The 22,258-nt window shown below is 44.6% G+C and overlaps 1 protein-coding gene across 1 annotated transcript in view; it reads right to left on the reverse strand.

The window, feature by feature from the left end:
- Window positions 1-22,258, reverse strand: part of LOC309564447 (uncharacterized protein) — a 714,240-nt gene that overhangs the window by 676,727 nt on the left and 15,255 nt on the right. Inside the window, 1 exon segment of the mRNA XM_082269077.1 lies at window positions 12,020-12,229. Within this exon segment, the coding sequence (XP_082125203.1) occupies window positions 12,020-12,229 (210 nt within the window).

The following is a 22,258-nucleotide window of genomic DNA, read 5'->3' on the forward strand; positions in this document are numbered from 1 at the left end:
GTGAGATCACATAGAAAATATCATCTTGTAGAGTCCACACATCGTCTCCACATGTCAGAGTGTTCAATCACTTTATGTTCCCGACCCTCAACTCCACCTACCTGATGATGGTGGGGGATGGTGTGACCTTCATGTGTGGAATCCCTGGAATACAGAGGACGGGGACATCTCTCTGGGGGGTTTTTGTAGCTGGATGATTCCATCATGGTGTCCTGGTAAAGATCTTTGTGTACTTCCTCCATCCTATCATCCTCATCATCCTCCTCTTTTATCTCTTCTTTAACCTCAACTTTAGAATCTCTCAGGTTTCCACTCTGAATATATAATAAAAATGACATCAATGGTAACAATGCAGATAATGTACAGATCCTAATGATACTATCAGTGATTGTTCCTCATCTACCTGATGATGGTGAGGGATGGTGTGACCTTCCTGTGTGGAATCCCAGGAATACAGAGGACAAGGACATTCTTTGTTACTAGGTGGCTCCATGATTTCCTTGAGTCCTGCAGAAAGCTCCTTCATCACACCATACTCCTCATCCTCCACTTTACACTCTTCTTTAACAACAATATTATCCACAAGGATTCCATTCTGAATATATAATAAAATATTATTTGTAACAAAAATTCTTGTGTGTAAACCATAACAACCAGTAATTGTTAATCATCTTCTTGATACACACAATGATACAGTCACCATCCAGACACATCCCTTGTCTGTTACTGGATAATGTCCCAGAATTCCCAGCACCGCTCACCTCTCCTGTCAGCAGCTCCATCATCTTCTTGGTGACGTCTAGAATCTTCTGCATGTTGTGTCTCTCAGGTTTTATGGAGTCACATGGAGGCACTGTGATGGTCATATGGTCACCTGACTTCAGAAGAGGAAATCTCTGTATTGGAGAACCAATAGGAATATCATGTTAGAATCCCAGAATCCTCCGCACCTCCCCGGTCAGGTCTGTGTTTTATTAATAGAGATAAGAGTGATGTCATGTGACCTCCCAGAATCCTCCTCACCTCTACGGTCAGGTCTGTGTTTTATTAATAGAGATAAGAGTGATGTCATGTGACCTCCCAGAATCCTCCTCACCTCTCCAATCAGCAGGTAGATGATCTCCAGGGTAAAATTTAATATCCTCTCAGTCATGTGACTCGCGTCCTCCTCCATCCTCACTAGTCATGTGATCTCTGCAATCCAAAAATTGATTACAGGTCATTTTCTGGACTGTACTGGTTATACAGTAGGATGGAGATGTATGAAGGTGTTAGATATTTCAGCACTTATAATATTATACATTACATTGTCCTCGAAGGCAACTATATTTCCCTGCTGTTTGGGTTGTGGTCTGCCTCAGCTTGCCCCTGGATTCTCCCGTTGCCTGACCTCTGGTTGTTACTTCGGCTTGTTTAAGGACTTTGCCTCCCCCGATCAACTGTGCATGACTCCAGCTCAGCTCCTGACTGTGGAACCGTCTTCACTCTTCAGGTCCACTGTGTATGACCATGCTGGTATCTCTCATCCTACAGCTCATCCATGTATGACCTCAGCCCGGATCTTGACCTCGACAACGCCACTCCAGTTCCTCCTCTGCTAGTCATACACTGTACCACATTTACCAATCGCACTCCGACATCTGCTAGGCCGGATTTGTTCTCCCACTGTGGGCCTTGTGTTCCTGCTGAGATTCTCACCTACCTTCCTGAGAACTAGCAAACTAGAGCAGCCACCAGCCAACTGGTCTATCGACACCCATACTCTTTTAGGCCTTGCACTCCCTGTCATCATCTCCATCACCTCCAGTGGTGCGCAGACCATAGCTGCAGGGGTAGCATTTGGCCTTCATGGTACATGACAAGGAGTTTTGGACATACTCAAGGACCTTCTAGCACCACATTAGTTAAACTCCCCCTTCCCAGATGTACTGCTAAGTTACAGAAATACGTGGTCCTCTCATGTGGCTGTGTGACATGGGTCAACGCCTGTGGCATTGCTTTGGTGTCTTCAGTTTATGTTTTCTTTTGTGTCCACAATTTATTTAGATACTTATTCCCTCTGTTTCACCCCCCCCCCCCTCCCCCTTTTTTTTTTTCTTTCTTGTTTTTCTGTTTTTGATAGACCCTACTGGTTGTGATATGCTATGTGTGTATTTATCTATGTATATGTCTTTTTTTTGTTTTTTTTTGTGTGTATATACAGTACATATATATACTTTTTTAAATTTTTAGTTAACAGATATTTGTGAAATTAATGTGGAAAAATAGTCCAGAAGAAGCGGGTCAGATGCGCCGCGAAACATGTCAACGACAGTTTTGTCCTGATCTTCATTAATAACCCAATATTGTGTGTTCAGTCTTCCTATTGGGACGTTATTTGGCCCTTTAGTGTAATTTATGCTTTTATATTGTATCAAACTTTGTATTAATAAAAATTACTATGTATATATTTTTTTAATATACTTTTAAGTTTGCATTTATTTGGGAATCATCATTTAAAGGCCCATTTCTTGCCCAAACCTCTTTCTTGCCCCTCTCTCCTGGTGGTGAGATTGCGGTTAACATTGGGGTTTTTATATTTTTCTACATTACTCGGGACTGGTTTCTCACAAATTTATTGGCTCCTTATGTCACGCTTTCTTTTACCCCATTGCTCGAAGGATCATTGTTACTCGGAATAAGGGGACCTATACATCAGCGGCTTGACATACGGTTCCTTGAAGAGATAACAAACTAGTCTTAAGGCCCGTACACACGATAAGAAAATCTGTAGGGAAAATTCGTCCGACGACCGATCTGCCTATTTTCGGATTGTTAGTATGGTGCTTTTCGACAGCCGAATCCGACTTTTCGGCCGAAAAAATCCTGATGTGCAGGCTATAAAATTTTTATCGTCCGTCAACACAACGTCAGATTTTCGTCTCATTAGTACAGTTTTCGAAGGAAAAAAATCTTAAGAGCAAGACTAGGCATGCTCAGAGACGAAAGAACACATACAAAGCAATCCAACACATGACATCACTTCTGAAATAGAATTCTGTCATACGGGAAAATTCGTATGAAAATAACCTCTTCACTTTCCACATAAGACTGCATGCCACAAAAAACGGACGACAGATCGTTCGATAATCTGATCGCGTGTACGGGGCTTTAGCCAGATTTCGCAAGTCAGCATTTCCCAAGTTCCATGATAATTCGTTGTGGTCAGCAAACCAACAAAATGTATTTCTCTGAACTTGCTGAGCACTTGAAAAATCTTGCGTACAGCAGACAGCTCGGGCTCAGGTCAGGATCTAAAAATTGGCACATGGAGTCAATTAGGCTTTACAAAAGACCTCATATATTATTTAGGCCAACCAAGGAGGCATGTTGGCCCATTATTTATGACATATATTTACCCACACCCATTAAAAGTCGTATAATCCCTTCATATAGACAGATGAGGTGAGAAGATCATTAGCGAGAAGATGACACATCTCCAAAATGAAGGAAATGTTCCGGCCCCGTAAGTGGGGGGAATGTTCTGCCCCAAGGGTTGCCACCTCATCCCTTTAAACCAGGACACATATGGATTACACAGGTTCTGAGGCTGATATAATGCACATAAGGCACCAAGTGAGTTTAATTACCAACTTAAACAGCCACAGAACCTGTGTAATTAAAGTGGAGTTCCACCCTAAAATGATACTTACCTCCATCTTCTCGCTCCGGGTCACCTGAAAAACAAATGGATAATCTCATTTTTTTTTTTTTTTTACTTACCTCGTAGAGAAGAAAATATACTTACCTTACTTCCTCCTTCCTCCCCTCGGCGGCCGCGGCCCGTCATCACTTCCTGGCTTTGCAATGATTCCTGGGAGCTGAACGTCATCGCTCCCAGGAATCATTGCGCCTGCACCGGCCCTGACGTCACTTCCGGGGCGCACGCGTCATTCCCTTCTAAACAACTTCTGGGCATGCCCAGAAGCTGTGGAGGGATGACGCGCGCGCACCGGAAGTGACGGCGGGGCCGGTGCAGTGCATCGTGGGACCGAAGAAGACGCCGAAGAGGATCGCGCTGGCTTCAAGCTGCCCACACCTGAGATGGCAGCGCTGGACAATACTTTTTCAAGGTAAGTATTTGTCCTAAAAGGTAAATGCAACCCGGGACAGATCAGAGGCTAGCCATTGTGGAATGTACTAGCCCTGACTGTCCCGGGGGTATTTTTATTAAAAAAAAAGTATTCCAGGGTGGAACTCCGCTTTAATGTGTGTCCTGGTTTAAAGGGTTGAGGTGGCACCCCTATCTGCCCCTGAAGGGGTCAATCTAGGTTTCCACATGATATATGTGTGTATCATCATCTGCTGGAGATAAAAGAGGTCACAGTGACTATGGAGGAAGAGGACGAAACATGACGGGGGGGGGGGGTTACTGGGTGTAAATAGAATTTAATATCTTATTACCTCCTCTGCTACCACTTCCAGCAATGTCTCCTCTCTACTTCCTCCCGCCTCACCTTTCACCCGGAACTTCCTATTTATAACTGATATCACTTCCCATCTACCATAGAGACTTCCTGTCTGGGTAGAAGTGAGATCACCATCTTGTGGAGCTCAGAGGAACTGCAGCCCCTAGAAACGTCTCGTAGTGTGAAGATGGCCTTGTCATTGTCCAAGTTCCAGATGATGTAGAACAGTTCAGAGATTTTACTGTCGCCCAACCTTAAGTCCTAATAGTGCGACCAATCACAATGTCTCCAATCACCACCACACCAGTCACAGTGTCATAAGACCAGTGTAGTAATTTATCGGTGTTCCTGATTACCACCACACCAGACCAGTGCAGCCAGCAACATTGTTCCTGATCACTACCACATCAGTCGCAGTGTCAGCAGGCCAGTGTAAGCCAGCAACGGTGTCCCTAATTGCCGCTACACCAGTCCTGGTGTCAGCAGACCCGTGTATGACAGCAACAATGTTCCTTATCACCGCCACACCACTACCGGTGTCAGTAGACCCCTGTATGACAGCAACAATGTTCCTTATCCCCGCCACACCAGTCCCGGTGTCAGCAGACCGGTGTATGACAGCAACAATGTTCCTTATCACCGCCACACCACTACCGGTGTCAGTAGACCCCTGTATGACAGCAACAATGTTCCTTATACCCGCCACACCAGTCCCGGTGTCAGCAGACCGGTGTATGACAGCAACAATGTTCCTTATCACCGCCACACTAGTCCTGGTGTCAGCAGACCTGTGTAAACCAGCAACAATGTTCCTTATCACCGCCACACCAGTCCCGGTGTCAGCAGACCCGTGTATGACCGTAACAATGTTCCTTATCATCGCCACACTGGTCCCGGTGTCAGCAGACCCGTGTATGACAGTAACAATGTTCCTTATCATCGCCACACTGGTCCCGGTGTCAGCAGACCCGTGTATGACAGTAACAATGTTCCTTATCATCGCCACACCAGTACCGGTGTCAGCAGTCCCGTGTATGACAGCAACAATGTTCCTTATCACCGCCACACCGGTCCCGGTGTCAGCAGACCCGTGTATGACAGTAACAATGTTCCTTATCATCGCCACACTGGTCCCGGTGTCAGCAGACCCGTGTATGACAGTAACAATGTTCCTTATCATCGCCACACTGGTCCCGGTGTCAGCAGACCCGTGTATGACAGTAACAATGTTCCTTATCATCGCCACACCAGTACCGGTGTCAGCAGTCCCGTGTATGACAGCAACAATGTTCCTTATCACCGCCACACCGGTCCCGGTGTCAGCAGACCCGTGTAAACCAGTAACAATGTTCCTTATTACTAACACACCAGTCGCAGTGTCAGCAGACCCGTGTAAGCCAGCAACGGTGTCCCTGACTGTTGACACACTAGTCCCTAGACCAGTGTAAGCCAGCAACAGTGTTTCTAATCGCCGCTACACAAGTCCCAGTGTCCCCAGAACAGTGAAGCCAGCAACAGTGTTCCTGATCACTGCTACGTCAGTGTAGTGTTGCCTCTGCCTTCTGCCTGTACTGACCCAGGCCTGTTTATTGACCATGTCTCAGCCTGCTGCCTGGACCAATCATTTGTCTGCTTGCTGACCAATTCTCTGCCTGCCACCTAAACTGAACTATCTGCATGTCCAACTGACTACGTTCCTGCGAGACGCCAAGTCCTAGCCATCCACTGCAGACACCTGCATTCTGGGAACTCCAGGCACTGTTTTGTTCTTTAAAAAAAAAAAAAGAAATTTCCAAGCTCAACTCACCGACCAGCCTGTGACCAACCGAATTGACCTGTCCAATAGTATGCCTCAAACAGGGGGTTTAGTTGAACACATTTGCAAATACAGTACATGCTTAAGCCACAGAGACCCGGCAAAGGCACCTCATTTTCTGTGAACCTAACTCTAATTTCTGCGAGTCTTCTCAACCTTTTCGACACAGAGGAACCCTTGAAATAATTTTCAGGTCTCAGGGAATCCCTGCTAAAAATGACTATATTTACAACTCATGATATAGTAGTGTGATGGTCGGTGGGATGAATGCTCCTTACACTTCTGGATATTAGGAAGAATTACCTTCTTACAGATAGCTAAAAAGATCAATGGTGTCAGTAGGAACTTATCTGAGAGGCAAAACTTACTCATTGCTCAAGGAACCCCTAGCAACCTCTGGAGGAACCCTAGGTTTCCACGGAATCCTGGTTGAGAAACACCAATTTAGATGGACAGGTGTAGGGAAGATAAACCTGAAGGGAGCCCACCCCTTCTTAACGGCACAGGGACACACTGAGCACCCAGCCCATAGCATTATGGCAGCAAAGGTGTCAGTGCGTTGCCTGGCCAATATAATTCATAGTACAAACAAGTGGTTACTGCCCCACCTATAACTGGTCATTGCCTTGGAAAGGTAACGCATATAAGAAATTTCCAAGCTCAACTCACCGACCATCCTGCAACCAACCAAATTGACCTGTCCAACAGTTAAATGAGTTTAAAACAGGGGTTTAGTTGCACACATTTGCAAATACATGTGTAAGCCACAGAGCCCCGATAAAGGCGTTGCATGTCCTATGCTCTTAGCTGCAGTGACCAGTTACAGGTGGGGGCAGTAACCACTTTTTTTGTACTGTTTTGTTCTTCCTTACTTCAGTCTCCTGTACTTCCTGGCTATTGAATAAGGCATTCCTAGGAGCAGCCTAGACTAGTAGGCAGTAGGCTAGGCTTGCTTGGCATATAGGAATGGGGCCTTCTATCGGTGACATTACACTGAGCTATACTGTATTCCCTGACCACTTACACAGAGGCGACCTTTACAGTACATTGATTTTGATACAATTAGTTGATTTGTGTGATACACAAGATACAATGTCATAATCATTCCAAACATTGAAAAAAATCTCACATGTGGGGTACCACTATTCTTGGGAGAAATAGAAGACTGTGTGTTGGGATGCTCATGCATTGTGAGTCTTCAAAAGACCCACAATGCCTCTTAGAAAATACCTTGGGGTGTTTGCTTTCCAAAATGTGGTCATTTATTGGGCGTTTCCATTGTCCTGGTGCTCCAGTGCCTCTAAAAATGTGATGAGCAATCAGATGTGTAATTTATGCCCTAGAAAGCCTGAAGGTGCTCCTTGGATTTTGGGTCCCTCTATGCATCTAGTCTGTGAATAAGGTCTCACATATGGTATCAGGACAATATCCCCCTGGAAAACATCTCCCTGGACATAACCCCCCGGGACAACATCCCCCCGGATAATATCCCCCTGGGACAACATCCCCCAGGCAATATCCCCTGGGACATAGATAGGGTTAGGGGGGGATATTGTCTAGGGGGATATTGTCCAGGGAGGATATTGTCCGGGGGGTTGTTGTCTCGGGGGGGGGGGGAATATTGTCCGGGGGGATGTTGTCCAGGGGGGATATTGTCCGGGGGATATTGACCGAGGGGATATTGTCCTAGAATCCTCACATATATGGTATCCCCATACTCGGGAGGAGTAGCAGAATGTGTTTTGGGGGTGTCATTATAAGTATGCCTATGGTGTGTACTAGAAACATCATATTAATTGACATATTTGTGTGAAAATACATTTTTATTTTCGTTCCTGCATTTTCCATTTTCCAAAAACTTGTGGAAAAAAAAAATCAACATTTTCAAAAGACTCTCAAAAAATACCTGTTTGCATTCCAAAATGGATAATTTTTTGGCTGTTTCTCATGTCCTGGAACTTCAGGGACCCAAGAAATGTGATCGAAATTCAGGAAATTCGATGCGTAGTTTATGCTCATTGAAAGCCCAAAGATGCTCCTTTGATTTGGGGCCTCCCTATGCATCTAGGCTGTAAAAAAGTCTCACGCATGTGCTATTCCCATACTCAGGAGGAGCAGCAGAATTGTGTGGTGTTATTATAATCATGCCTCTGCTGTGTGTAAGAAAACTTTTTAAAATGACAACTTTGTTTAAAAAAAAAAAACACATTTTATTTGATTTCTTTATATTCAAAAAAAAAAAAGTGACAAAAAAACGAAAACTTAAAAAAAACTCACTATGCCTCTTACTAAATACCTCGTGTGACAGGAGTCACTTTGGGTGGGGGACTCGTGGAACCCAGATTACCTTAGAGAGGTCGGAAAACTCCTTGTCCAGCTTCCCCGGCCCCTCTTGTCACCCTGTGTTTCGCCTGGTCGGCTTCTTTAATGGTTCAGGGGGGTGCGTGGTTAGAAAGAGATCAGTGTGAAAAACGGGTTATCTCAGGAGTATCCAAGAGGTGCACACGTGTTCCCCTTCAGCTCAGCTAGACAGATAGCACAGGTGCAGACGGACAGGTAGGTCAGAAAGGCCCGAATTCTGGGCTGCAGGCCCCTGAACCCATGAAGAAGCCGACGAGGCGAAACGCGTCGGTAGAGTCATCCTTCCTGCTCTGATATGTGTTGTTTTACAACAATTAATATAGATATGATGTAAATATATGCATGTATAGTATACACATAGGGAGGGACCTCCACTTTCAGGGGTGTACTGGTTGGAGTATTAGGTTTGAATATCATTTCTTGATTTTAATGCAGGGCTTGACAAATTTGCTTTGAAACTAAGAGCCAGATAAAAAAGTTAGGAGCCAGTTTTTTTTTTTGACAGGCAGGGCTTTGTTTTTGGCGACAGAGATGGCCAACCGTGGATCTCTAAAGGGGGTCACTGATAAAAGGGGACTCTGATATAAAGGGGGGTTTCTAAGGGGGGCGCTAATAAGAAGGGACTAATCTAATGCAGGGTCTTTAAGGGAGGTGCTAATCTAACCCGGGGGGGGGGTCTCTAAGGGGGGTGCTAGTATAAAGAGAATCTGATCTAATGGGGGGATTTCTAACGGGGGTGCTAATAAAGGGATTCTGATCCAATGAGGGGTTGGTTGTCTCTAAGGGGGGTACTAATATGAAGGGACTAATCTAATGAGGGGATCTTTAAGTGGGGGTGCTGATCTAACCTGGGGGGGTCTCTAAAGGGGGTGCTAGTATAAAGGGACTCTGATTTAATGGGGGGATTTCTAACGGGGGAGCTAACAAAGGGATTTAGATCCAATGAGGGGGTGGGTGTCTCTAAGGGGGTGCTAACATAAAGGGACTCTGATCTAATGACAGAGGGGTGTCTCTAAGCTTCCTGTCCTACAACTACAGGACACATCAGGCAGAGAACACCTATTGTTGGGACAATGCGGTAAGAATCATACACTCCTTTCACACAGTGTCCCCCCTCCCCTGGGGGTGTCTCCTCTCACCTGGAGAGTAGAGTTTTGCCAGCTCCTGGGACCCATCTCGGGGCTGACCTCCCTGCAGGGCTCGGCCAAGTCACTCTCAGCCATCTGGCAGAGCTGGGACTCACTGTCGGGCTCCTCAGTGCGCCGTCCTTCGTCATCTTCCCAGGCCAGCCAATCGCAGATGCCGCTGTCCCCAGCTCCCCTCCTGATTAGGGGAGGGCCTAATGGGGGTGGGATGGAGAGGCTGACAGGCTGCCCAATCATCGCTTCCCCACACAAGGGAAGAAAGAAGGCGAGGAGCTGAGTGGACGGCTGCCCGAGGAGTTGCTCGTATCTGGTTCCACTGGGGCGCCGAGACCCGATTTCTGGTCGCCATAGCGACCAAGCGCCTGGGATTTGTTGAGCCCTGTATTAATGGCTTTACATCCCCCAATTTGCATTTTTTAATATTTAATTTGTAATAAAATTATTTTTATGTATTAGTATCAATTCTGAGTGGGGGGGGGGGGGTTTCAGCCCTGTTAAAGTCCCACCTTCATACTTGTTTTTTTTTTTTTTTTGCAAAATATGATTCATATAGAAGACATTTCCCGCACACGGGACACCTCGAGGGGTGTGTGCTTTCTCTGATGTTTGATAAGCCAAGACTTGCGTGAAAAACGTTTCCCGCACTCAGAGCAGGAATATAGATTCTCCCCCGTGTGAGATCTCTGATGTGTGACAAAGTCTGAGATTCGTTTGTAACATTTCCCGCACTCAGAGCAGGTAAACTGCTTTTCCCGCCTGTGCCATTTCTGATGTTTAACAAGACCGAACTTCCGTGAAAAACATTTTCCACACTCAGGACAGGAATATGGATTGTCACCTGTGTGAGACCTCCGATGGGTGGTAAATGGGGTTTTATGTGAAAAACATTTCCCGCATTCAGGGCATGAATACGGCTTCTCTCCTGTGTGAGATCTTTGATGTATAACAAGTTCTGAATTCCGTGTATAACATTTCCCGCAGTCAGGGCAGGAATATAGCTTCTCACCCGTGTGCACTCTCTGGTGTCGGGAAAGATGTATCCTCTGTGAAAAACAGTTCCCGCACTCGGAACAGGAATACGGCTTCTCACCTGTGTGCACTCTCTGATGTTTGGAAAGACAGGACTTCCCCGAAAAGCATTTCCCACACTCTTGGCAGGAATACGGTTTCTCCCCTGTGTGAGATCTTTGATGTGTGACAAGGTACGCTTTTCTTGGAAAACATTTCCCGCACTCAGGGCAGGAATACGGCATCTCCCCCGTGTGTAATCTGTAATGTATAACAAGTGTTGATTTTTGAAGAAAACATTTCCCGCACTCAGAACAGAAATGAAGCTTTTCCGCTGTGTGATATTTCTTATGTTCAGTAAGACCGAATAAAGAGCTAAAACTTTCCCCACATTCAGGACAGGAAAATGTCTCCTCCCCCTGAATTTCGGCACCATCCCTCACAGTACGAGGTTGCTCAGAGTCAGAGGGATTCCATGGTCTATCCACACTGTGAAGTCCACCATCCATAGTGGAGCTCATTGTCTTTTCTCCTCCACAATCTCCTGTGATGTCCTCATCTTCCATTCTACAACCTGGAGATAAAGTGAGACGATCCTTTGAGGGTTTCTCCATGGCGTGTCCTGGAAAAATATAAAAACATTGTCAATAGATCTGAGAGGGTTAGTTCACTTCCATCAATATTCCATCTGGATCAGGTAGATATGAGTGAGCAGATGTTCTCTGTGGATGTCCCAACCAGCTGGGACTCTTCCCCTCTTCAGTCAAAGGGCCTTTGGTCCTCCTCCCAGATCACTTCTACATTTACACAGCCTTGTCAGAAGAACGGGAACCAATGGGGACTGGGAGGTCCATGCTCTTTACACAACCACAAGCCTAGGCACTGGGTCATGTTCAGACCAGCAGACCTTTTACCACAAGTAACCATAGGCCAATTAGTGTACAGTAGCAGAGATAAAAGAAGAATATATTATGGGTCACCTGTGCTGATCTCTGTAGGAGTGTCCTCCTCTATGAATGTCCTCGTCATTCCAGCCTCCTCCGTATATTGCTGATCATCCCTCACATACGTCTCTTCTACTTCTCCCTCAACTTTTATGATATTCAGGCATAACATCTGTAACATAGAAGTATTTATGATGTGAGATCACATAGAAAATATCATCTTGTAGAGTCCACACATCGTCTCCACATGTCAGAGTGTTCAATCACTTTATGTTCCCGACCCTCAACTCCACCTACCTGATGATGGTGAGGGATGGTGTGACCTTCCTGTGTGGAATCCCGGGAATACAGAGGACGGGGACATCTCTCTGGTGGGTTCCTGGTATTAGGTGGTTCCATCGTGTTCTCATAGAGATCCTTGTTTTTTTCAGAAATGTCCTTCATGATTCCATCCCCCTCTTTATACTCTTCTTTAACATCAATATTATAATCCCCGAGGTTTCCACCCTGAAAATATAATAAAACATTCATTGTAAAGACATGCTTTCGCATAAATAATAACTAATAATAGTTACTCATCTGCCTGATACACACAATGATACAGTCACCATCCACACACATCCCTTGTCTGTTACTGGATAATGTCCCAGAATTCCCAGCACCGCTCACCTCTCCTGTCAGCAGCTCCATCATCTTCTTGGTGACTTCTAGAATCTTCTGCATGTTGCGTCTCTCGGGTTTTGGGGAGTCACATGGAGGCACTGTGATGGTCATCTGGTCACCTGACTTTACAGAAGGATAACTCTGAAAGAATAAGCAAGAATATGAGACTCTCCCAAAATCCTCCTCACCTCTCCGGTCAGGTCTGTGTTTTATTAATAGAGATAAGAGTAATGTCATGTGACCTCCTAGAATCCTCCTCACCTCTCCGGTCAGCAGGTAAATGATCTTCAAGGTGAAGTTTAGTATGCTTTCAGACATGTGTATCATCTGTAACATAGAAGTATTTATGATGTGAGATCACATAGAAAATATCATCTTGTAGAGTCCACACATCGTCTCCACATGTCAGAGTGTTCAATCACTTTATGTTCCCGACCCTCAACTCCACCCACCTGATGATGGTGAGGGATGGTGTGACCTTCCTGTGTGGAATCCCGGGAATACAGAGGACGGGGACATCTTCTGTTACTAGGTGGCTCCATCATGTTCTTGCAGAGATCCATGTGTCCTTCAGAAAGCTTCATCAGACCATACTCATCATCCTCCTCTTTATACTCTTCTTTAACAACAATATTATGACCTCCAAGGTTTCCATTCTGAAAATATAATAAAATATTTATTGTTACCAACTTGATTGTGCATAAATCATAGCCTAATTGTGTTAATCATCTACCTGACACACACAATGATACAGTCACCATCCAGACACATCCCTTGTCTGTTACTGGATAATGTCCCAGAATTCCCAGCACCGCTCACCTCTCCTGTCAGCAGTTCCATCATCTTCTTGGTGACTTCTAGAATCTTCTCCATGTTGTGTCTCTCAGGTTTTAGGGAGTCACATGGAGGCACTGTGATGGTCATATGATCACCTGACTTCAGAAGAGGAAATCTCTGTATTGGAGAACCAATAGGAATATCATGTTAGAATCCCAGAATCCTCCTCACCTCTCCGGTCAGGTCTGTGTTTTATTAATAGAGATAAGAGTGATGTCATGTGACCTCCCGGAATCCTCCTCACCTCTCCGGTCAGGTCTGTGTTTTATTAATAGAGATAAGAGTGATGTCATGTGACCTCCCAGAATCCTCCTCACCTCTCCGGTCAGGTCTGTGTTTTATTAATAGAGATAAGAGTGATGTCATGTGACCTCCCAGAATCCTCCTCACCTCTCCGGTCAGGTCTGTGTTTTATTAATAGAGATAAGAGTGATGTCATGTGACCTCCCAGAATCCTCCTCACCTCTCCGGTCAGGTCTGTGTTTTATTAATAGAGATAAGAGTGATGTCATGTGACCTCCCAGAATCCTCTTCACTTCTCCGGTCAGGTCTGTGTTTTATTAATAGAGATAAGAGTGATGTCATGTGACCTCCTAGAATCCTCCTCACCTCTCCGGTCAGGTCTTTGTTTTATTATTAGAGATAAGAGTGATGTCATGTGACCTCCCAGAATCCTCCTCACCTCTCCGGTCAGGTCTGTGTTTTATTAATAGAGATAAGAGTGATGTCATGTGACCTCCCAGAATCCTCTTCACTTCTCCGGTCAGGTCTGTGTTTTATTAATAGAGATAAGAGTGATGTCATGTGACCTCCCAGAATCCTCCTCACCTCTCCGGTCAGGTCTGTGTTTTATTAATAGAGATAAGAGTGATGTCATGTGACCTCTCAGAATCCTCCTCACCTCTCCAGTCAGGTCTGTGTTTTATTAATAGAGATAAGAGTGATGTCATGTGACCTCCCAGAATCCTCCTCACCTCTCCGGTCAGGTCTTTGTTTTATTATTAGAGATAAGAGTGATGTCATGTGACCTCTCAGAATCCTCCTCACCTCTGCGGTCAGCAGGTAGATGATCTCCAGGGTGAGGTTTAGTATCCTCTCAGTCATGTGACTCCAGTCCTCCTCCATCTTTGTTGGTCATGTGATCTCTGTAGTTTAATAATTGAAAACAGATAATTATCTGGATTGTACTGGTTAGCGGACAGCTTTGGCTTCACTTCAGGATCTAATAACTAGTATTAGGAGTGCATTAGCTTTACAAAAGCCCTCAGTCATCATCGAAGCCTAACAAGGAGGAATGTTGGCCCTTTATATATAAAAAAAAAGTTACCTTATTATTTTGGAATACATTTAGTATGTCAATTCATTCTTCAAAGGGATAAATATGAGAGTTTATCTCATGGAAGAAAGGTCCAAACAGAAAATCCCTGGAAATAGTGGGATTACACACAGAGGAAAATTCAGTTTAGGGTTTGCATTGTTTTTGGGTTCCAGAAGCCTCCTACCCTTAGATCAGAAATTACATCTTCTATGTACTGTAAAGTCTGTTTTATAGTTTTTTTTTGCTATGTTTTTATATGCCGGTGTGATGGGGAAACTGTATATTTTATATTTCCTTATTATTAAAGTGGCTCACTAATGCATTCTAGGCCTCCAAATCCTGGTCAAGGAGCCATATAGGAGACCTATATACCACAGCCAAAAACCTATAATGTCTTTGTCTCACACCAGAGCTGCCTCCATGAGGAATGCGTCTGTGGTCACCTGTGTGCCATGCCATATAGTGGAGGTATCCGTGGTGGAAACAGCATCTTTAGTTAAGTATTTTTGTCATATTTTCTTTATCTCTATCTGTATGCTGGTGTGACGGGGAAACTGTATATTCTATATTTCCTTATTATTAAAGTGGCTCACTAATGCATTCTAGGCCTCCAAATCCTGGTCAAGGAGCCATATAAGGACATTAGCATAGTTCTATCATATACCAAAGGAATGTTATTGTTAACTGAGGACCAAGTCCTTGAGGGGGTCATATTGCAAAGGGAGTTGGCTTGGGGGTTGTCTTTTCTTTACATTCAAGACCTATAGACAACAGCCAAAACCTATAAGGCAGGGGTCTTCAAACTATGGCCCTCCAGTTGTTCAGGAACAACAATTACCATCATGCCTAGTCATGTCTGTGAATGTCAGAGTTTTCCAATGCCTCATGGGATGTGTAGTTCCACAACAGCTGGAGGGCCGTAGTTTTAGGATCCCTGCTATAAGATGTTGGTCTCACTTCTGAGCTGCCTCCATGAGGCATGCGTCTGTGGTCACCTGTGTGCCATGCCATATAGTGGATGGGTCCGTGGTGGAAACAGCATCTTTAGTTAAGTATTCTGGTCATATTTTCTTTGTCGCTATCTGTATCTGTCATTACTTTTAATAAATGTTAAACTTTTAAGTATTTGTGTGATCTCTCTCTGCACATATCGAACACAACCCCAAAAAAAGTGACAAAACACGGTGTTTCATCAGATTACACCTACCCGTGCGCTAAGCGTTCCACGGTGCTCTGCGTTCCAACTCTTCATGATCTGACGGGTAGCGGTAATCTGATAGAACACCCATGCGGACATCTTACTACACCCAGCTACATCTTGAATTCCAAAGTATTTTGAGCCGTAAAGGGAGCGGATACAAATAAATATTGTATATTGACATCTATGATGCTGTTTTTGATGTTACATTTTGAAAAAAGCTGGACGCGAGCAGTAGGAAGGTGGTGGAGGCCATGTTGGTACACCCCGCACTGCTCAGCGCTAAACCTTAATGCTCCCAAAATAAACCACTTCAGCCCCGGGAGGCTTTACCCCCCCCCCCATGACCAGGCCATTTTTTTGCGATACAGCACTGACAATTGCGCAGTTGTGCGTCGCTGTACCCAAACAAAATGGAGGTCCTTTTTTCCTCACAAATAGAACTTTCTTTTGGTGGTACTTGATCACCTCTGCAGTTTTTATTTTTTACGCTTTAAACAAAAAAAAAAAGAAATGGTTTTGAAAAAATATATATATATATATATATATATATATTTTTTTTTTTTTAACTTTCTGCTATAAAGAAAAAACGTAAAGAAAAACCTCCATCAATTTATGCCAATTTTTATTCTGCTACATGTTTTTGTAATGAAAAATCCCAGTAAGAGTATATTGATTGGTTTGCGCAAAAGTTATTGCGTCAACAAACTAAGGGAAAGATTTATGTCATTTTTATTTATTTATTTATTTTACTAGTAATGGCGGCAATCAGTGATTTTTGCGGGACTGCGACACTGCGGTGGACAGATCGGAGCCCCAACTGGCATTTTTGACACATAGAGCTTTCTTTTGGCAAAAAAAAAAAGCGACATTTTTGAAAAAAATAAATAAATAAATAATATTTTTCACTTTCTGCTATAAAAAAAATGTAAAAAATCGAATTCCTCCATCATTTTAGGCCAATTTGTATTCTGCTACATATTTAAAAAAAAAAATCCCAATAAGTGTATATTGATTGGTTTGCGCAAAAATTATGGCGTCTACAAACTAGGGGATACATTTATGGAATTTTTCGTTTTTTTTTCTACTAGTAATGGAGGGGACTGCGACATTGCGGCGGACAAATCTGACACTTTTTGGGGACCAGTGACACTAATACAGTAATCAGTGCTAAAAAAAAAAAAATGGGCACTGTCACTGTACTAATGACACTGGCAGGGAAAGGGTTAACATCAGTGGCGATCAAAGAGTTAACTGTGTGCCTGGGGAGTGCTTACCCACTGTGTGGGGGGAGGTGCTTAACTAGAGGAAGACAGAAATCCTTGTTCCTACTTAGCAGAAACACAAGATCTACATCTTCCTCTCTGATAGATCGCCGTTCTGCCTTTCCTCGGAACGAACAGGGGGTCCCGGCAGGCAATGGCGGCTGCCAGACCAATTGATTGGCTCCCGCTGTGTCCAATCACAGCCAGAGCGATTCGTCAGCAGCGCGCGCGCGCACGCCCCAGACTCCGAGCATGAGCCGACGTACAGGTACATCGGTTCGCGCAGGAGGGCCGCTCTGCCGCAGTATATCTGCGTGGGGCGGTCCTCGAGTGGTTAAACATCCAAACAGCATCACAGATATTTATATACGCCCACTTTATTGCTAAAATTTATATCAGATTACTGCTACCCGTCAGATTATGAAGTGTGTGGTGGAACGCATAGCGCCGTGGAATGGAACTTATGTTGGATAGCGCATGCGCAGTAAGTATTTTTGGTCGGAAAGTCACTTCCGTTACACGATCTGATGGGTAGCAGTAATCCAATAGAACACTGGCAAAGAGCCGAAGAAAAGCTTACTTTTATGTCTAAATACACCCCCCCCCCCCGCAATATTAAAAGTGGTATAATCCATTAGTATAAAGACTGATGAGATGAGAAGGTCATTGGTGGAAAAGTTGACACATCTCCAAAATTAAGAGAATGTTTTGACCCCATAGGTGACCCTGAAGGAGTTAATCTAGGTTTCCACACTATATATGTGTGTATCATCATCTGCTGGAGATAAAAGACGTCACAGTGACTATGGAGGAAGAGGACGAAACATGACCGGGGGGGGGGTTACTGGGTGTAAATAGAAAATAATATCTTATTACCTCCTCTGCTGCCACTTCCAGTAACGTCACCTCTCTAAGTCCTCCCGACTCACCTTTCACCCGGAACTTCCTGCCTGTCTCTGACATTATTTCCTGTCTTCCATAGAGATTTCTTGTCTGGGCAAAAGTGAGATCACCACCTTGTGGAGCTCAGAGGAACTGCAGCCCCGAGAAACATCTCGTAGTGTGAACACGGCCATGTCATGTTGGAACAGGAAGGGACCATCCCCAAACTGTTCCCACAAAGTTGGGAGCATGAAATTGTCCAAAATGTCTTGTTATGCTCACGCCTTCAGAGACTAAGGGGTCAAGCCCAACCCCTGAAAAACAACCCCACACCATAACCCCCCCCCCCAACCAAATGATTTGGACCAGTGCACAAAGCAAGGTCCATCAAGAGGGGAGGAGGAACTTGACTGACCTCAACCCGATAGAACACCTTTGGGATGAATTAGAGCGGAGACTGTGAGCCAGGCCTTCTCATCGAACATCAGTGCCTGACCTGACAAATGTGCTTCTGGAAGAATGGTCAAACATTCCCATGGACACACTCCTAAACCTTGTGGACAGCCTTCCCAGAAGAGTTGAAGCTGTTATAGCTGCAAAGGGCAGAGCCAACTCAATATTGAACCCTACGGACTAAGACTGGGAGGCCGTTAAAGTTCATGTGCGTGTAAAGGCAGGCGTCCCAATACTTTTGGTAATATAGTGTGTATTTATATATATATATATGTATATACAGTTTGGTCCCAATATTCAATATACCCCATCCCAGTATATATATATATATATATATATATATATATATATATATATATATATATATATATATATATATAAAAAGGAGGTATATTACACCATAGAAGGGATTTCAGAGGTGTGTAGATGTTTTTTGAGCAATGAATTTACAACAATAAACTTCATTTCATACAATACACATCATCAGCTGTCAAATAATATTTACAATTCATACACTGCTCAAAAAATGAAAGAAACACTTTTTAATATAGCATCAAGTCAGGGAAACTCCTGGGATATTGATCTGGTCAGTTAAGTAACAGAGGGGGTTGTTAATCAGTTTCAGCTGCTTTGGTGTTAATTAACAAGAGATGCACTAGATGGGCAACAATAAGACAACCTCCAAAACAGGAATGGTTTTACAGGTGGAGGCCACTGACATTTTTTCCTACTCATCTTTTCTGAGTGTTTGTCACTAGTTTTGCATTTGGCTAGGGTCAGTGTCACTACTGGTAGCATGAGGCCATACCTGGACCCTATAGAGCGGGTCAGTGTCACTACTGGTAGTATGAGGCCATACCTGGACCCTATAGAGGTTACACAGGCAGTCCAACTCCTCCAGGATGGCTCATCAATACGTCCCATTGCCAGAAGGTTTGCTGTGTCTCCCAGCACAGTCTCGGGAGCATGGAGGAGATTCCAGGAGACAGGCAGTTACTCTAGGAGGTGGTGGGTAGGAAAGTGCGCTGATTCAATATAGGGTGTGCTGCTACCTTAGAGTGTGTGTTGTAGAATATGTAAAGAAATCAGGTGCGCTGCCCTAGTGCATATGTGCAACATACAAAATGATGCAAACAAATAAACCAAAAATGCAATAATAATGCAAAAAAATGAAAACGTATGCAATTCGTGTAAAACAAAATATGTCCAGAAGGTGACTAGTGATACACCAATGTGCAATAGACGTCCATGTTATAAGTCCATAAATAAAGTGCAAAAAATGGTGACATAAACTTCCAGCTTGGGGAAAGGTGAACTGTGATTGGAAGGTGCAAAGTCCCACCACCAGCTTGGCCTCTTACCAGAAGTTAAACGTTAAGGGCATATATGAATATGACCGCTCCAAAGGTCATGCAGCCAGGTAGAAAAGTTCCCAGAAATACAGAAGGCACTCTGACACACTCGTGCTCCCTAGACTCTTACCGGACAAAAGCCAAACAAGAAGCCTGGTTCTATGGTGATGAGTGGTCCTGCCGGGGGTTACTGGACTCTAGGATGGCTGATGTAGTTGCTTGTGTCCAAGAGGAACAGACCCAGTCAGAAAGCCTGACGAAAGAAGATCCTGCCAAAGGTGACTAGACTCTGATTGGCTGCTGTAACTCCTTAGTCTGGTTGACCTCAATATAGGGGACACAACAGAGGGGACCGCAATAGTGCATTACCAACAGTAGATTTTTATTAAAAACAAATGGTTGCACTTACAGTTGTGAAGACAATAATAGCGAGTTCCCTCACGGAGGAGCTGTATGGCGGGGTCCGCCTGCAGTGCGGACCGCTGCCTGGTCTAGATGTGATGACGCGGCGCCTCCTCTCTGACGCGTTTCTCCCGATAGGGCATCCACTTAGATAGTCACCTTCTGGACATTTTTTTGTTTTACACGAATTGCATACGTTTTCATTTTTTTGCATTATTATTGCATTTTTAGTTACTCTAGGAGAGCTGGACAGGGCCGTTGAAGGTCCTTAACCCATCAGCAGGACCGGTATCTGCTCCTTTGTGCAAGGAGGAACAGGATGAGGACTGACAGAGCCCTACAAAATGACCTCCAGCAGGACACTGGTGTGAATGTCCCTGACCAAACAATCAAAAACAGACTTTATGAGGGTGGCCCAACGTCCTCTAGTGGGCCCTGTGCTCACTGTCCGGGACCGTGGAGCTCGATTGGCATTTGCCATTGAACACCAGAATTGGCAGATCCACCACTGGCACCCTGTGCTTTTCACAGATGAGAGCAGGGTCACCCTGAGCACATGTGACAGACGTGAAAGGGTCTGGAGAAGCCGTGGAGAACATTATGCTGCCTGTAACATGGCTCAGCATGACCGGTTGGGTGGTGGGTCAGTGATGGTCTGGGGAGGCGTATCCATGGAGGGACGCACAGACCTCTACAGGCTAGACAATGGCATCCTGACTGTCATTAGGTATTGGGATGAAATCCTTGGACCCATTGTCAGACCCTATGCTGGTGCAGTGGGTCCTGGGTTCCTCCTGGTACACAACAATGCCCGGCCTCATGTGGTGAGAGTATGCAGCCAGTTCCTGGAGGATGAAGGAATTGATACCATTGAATGGCCCCCACGCTCTCTTAAATCCAATAGAACAAATCTGGGACATTCTGTTTCGGTCCATCCGATGCCTCCAGTTTGCACCTCAGTCTGTTCAGGAGCTCAGTGATGTCCTGGTCCAGATCTGGGAAGAAATACCCCAGGACACCATCCGTGGTCTCATTAGGAGCATGCCCCAATGTTGTCAGACATGCATACAAGCACATGGGGGTCATACACACTACTGAGGACCTTTCTGAGGTCCTGCAATGACATTTCAGCAAAATGGACTCGTCTGCTGCATCATTTTTTCACTTTGATTTTCGGGGTGTCTTTGAATTCAGCCCTCTGTAGGGTGATAATTTTCATTTCCATCCAACGATGTGGCATCCTTTCCTTCCTAACATTACCCAGTCCATACCAGTATAGATCCTAACACATTACCCAGTCCATACCAGTATAGATCCTAACACATTACCCAGTCCATACCAGTATAGATCCTAACGCATTACCCTGTCCATACCAGTATAGATCCTAACACATTACCCAGCCCATACCAGTATAGATTCTCATGACTGGGAGGAAGCCGTATACTGACGGAAGTCCACAAGTACAGTGTGGGTCTGAGGTTCCGTTACATTGGTGGCAAGCAGTGGGATGCTTCCTGCAGTCTGGGACATCCAAACCTCCATCGGGATACGAGGTCCGGATAGCAAAAGATTCCAGTACAAGCTAAGTTGTCGGCTAGCTTTGTATGGGGGGCGGCTGGGAAAATCTGATATCTATGTTCACGACTGGGAGGAAGCCATATACTGACGGAAGTCCACAAGTACAGTGTGGGTTGCGGTTCCGTTACATACACCATAGTTTGTAGACGTTATAACTTTTGCGCAAACCAAAATGTATACGCTAATGGAAATTGTTTTTCATCAAAGACATGTAGCTCAATACATTTTGGCCTAATTGTATGACAAAAAATTTAGTTTATTGGATATTTTCTATAAGAAAGTAGAAAATGTAATTTTTTTCCCTCAAAATGTTCGGTCTTTTTTCGTTTATATCTCAAACTATAAAAACCGTCGAGGTGAGCATATACCACCACAAGACAGTTCCCTGCCAGCTTCGTTTGTAAACAAAGCGGCTGAGTGATGTCAGTGACCAAATATGATACTACTGTATGAAAGACCTCTGGCTTATGGTTGTTTGCAAACATCAGCTGGAGGCTCGGGTGGGTGAACTGGCCAAATATGGCCAGTTTGTTTGCCCATTGGCAGAACTGAGAACAGGCTGATTTTACATAAATCAAACCTTCCCAG

Source organism: Pelophylax lessonae, assembly GCF_965119305.1.
Source record: "Pelophylax lessonae genome assembly, chromosome: 9".
Taxonomy (NCBI): domain Eukaryota; kingdom Metazoa; phylum Chordata; class Amphibia; order Anura; family Ranidae; genus Pelophylax; species Pelophylax lessonae.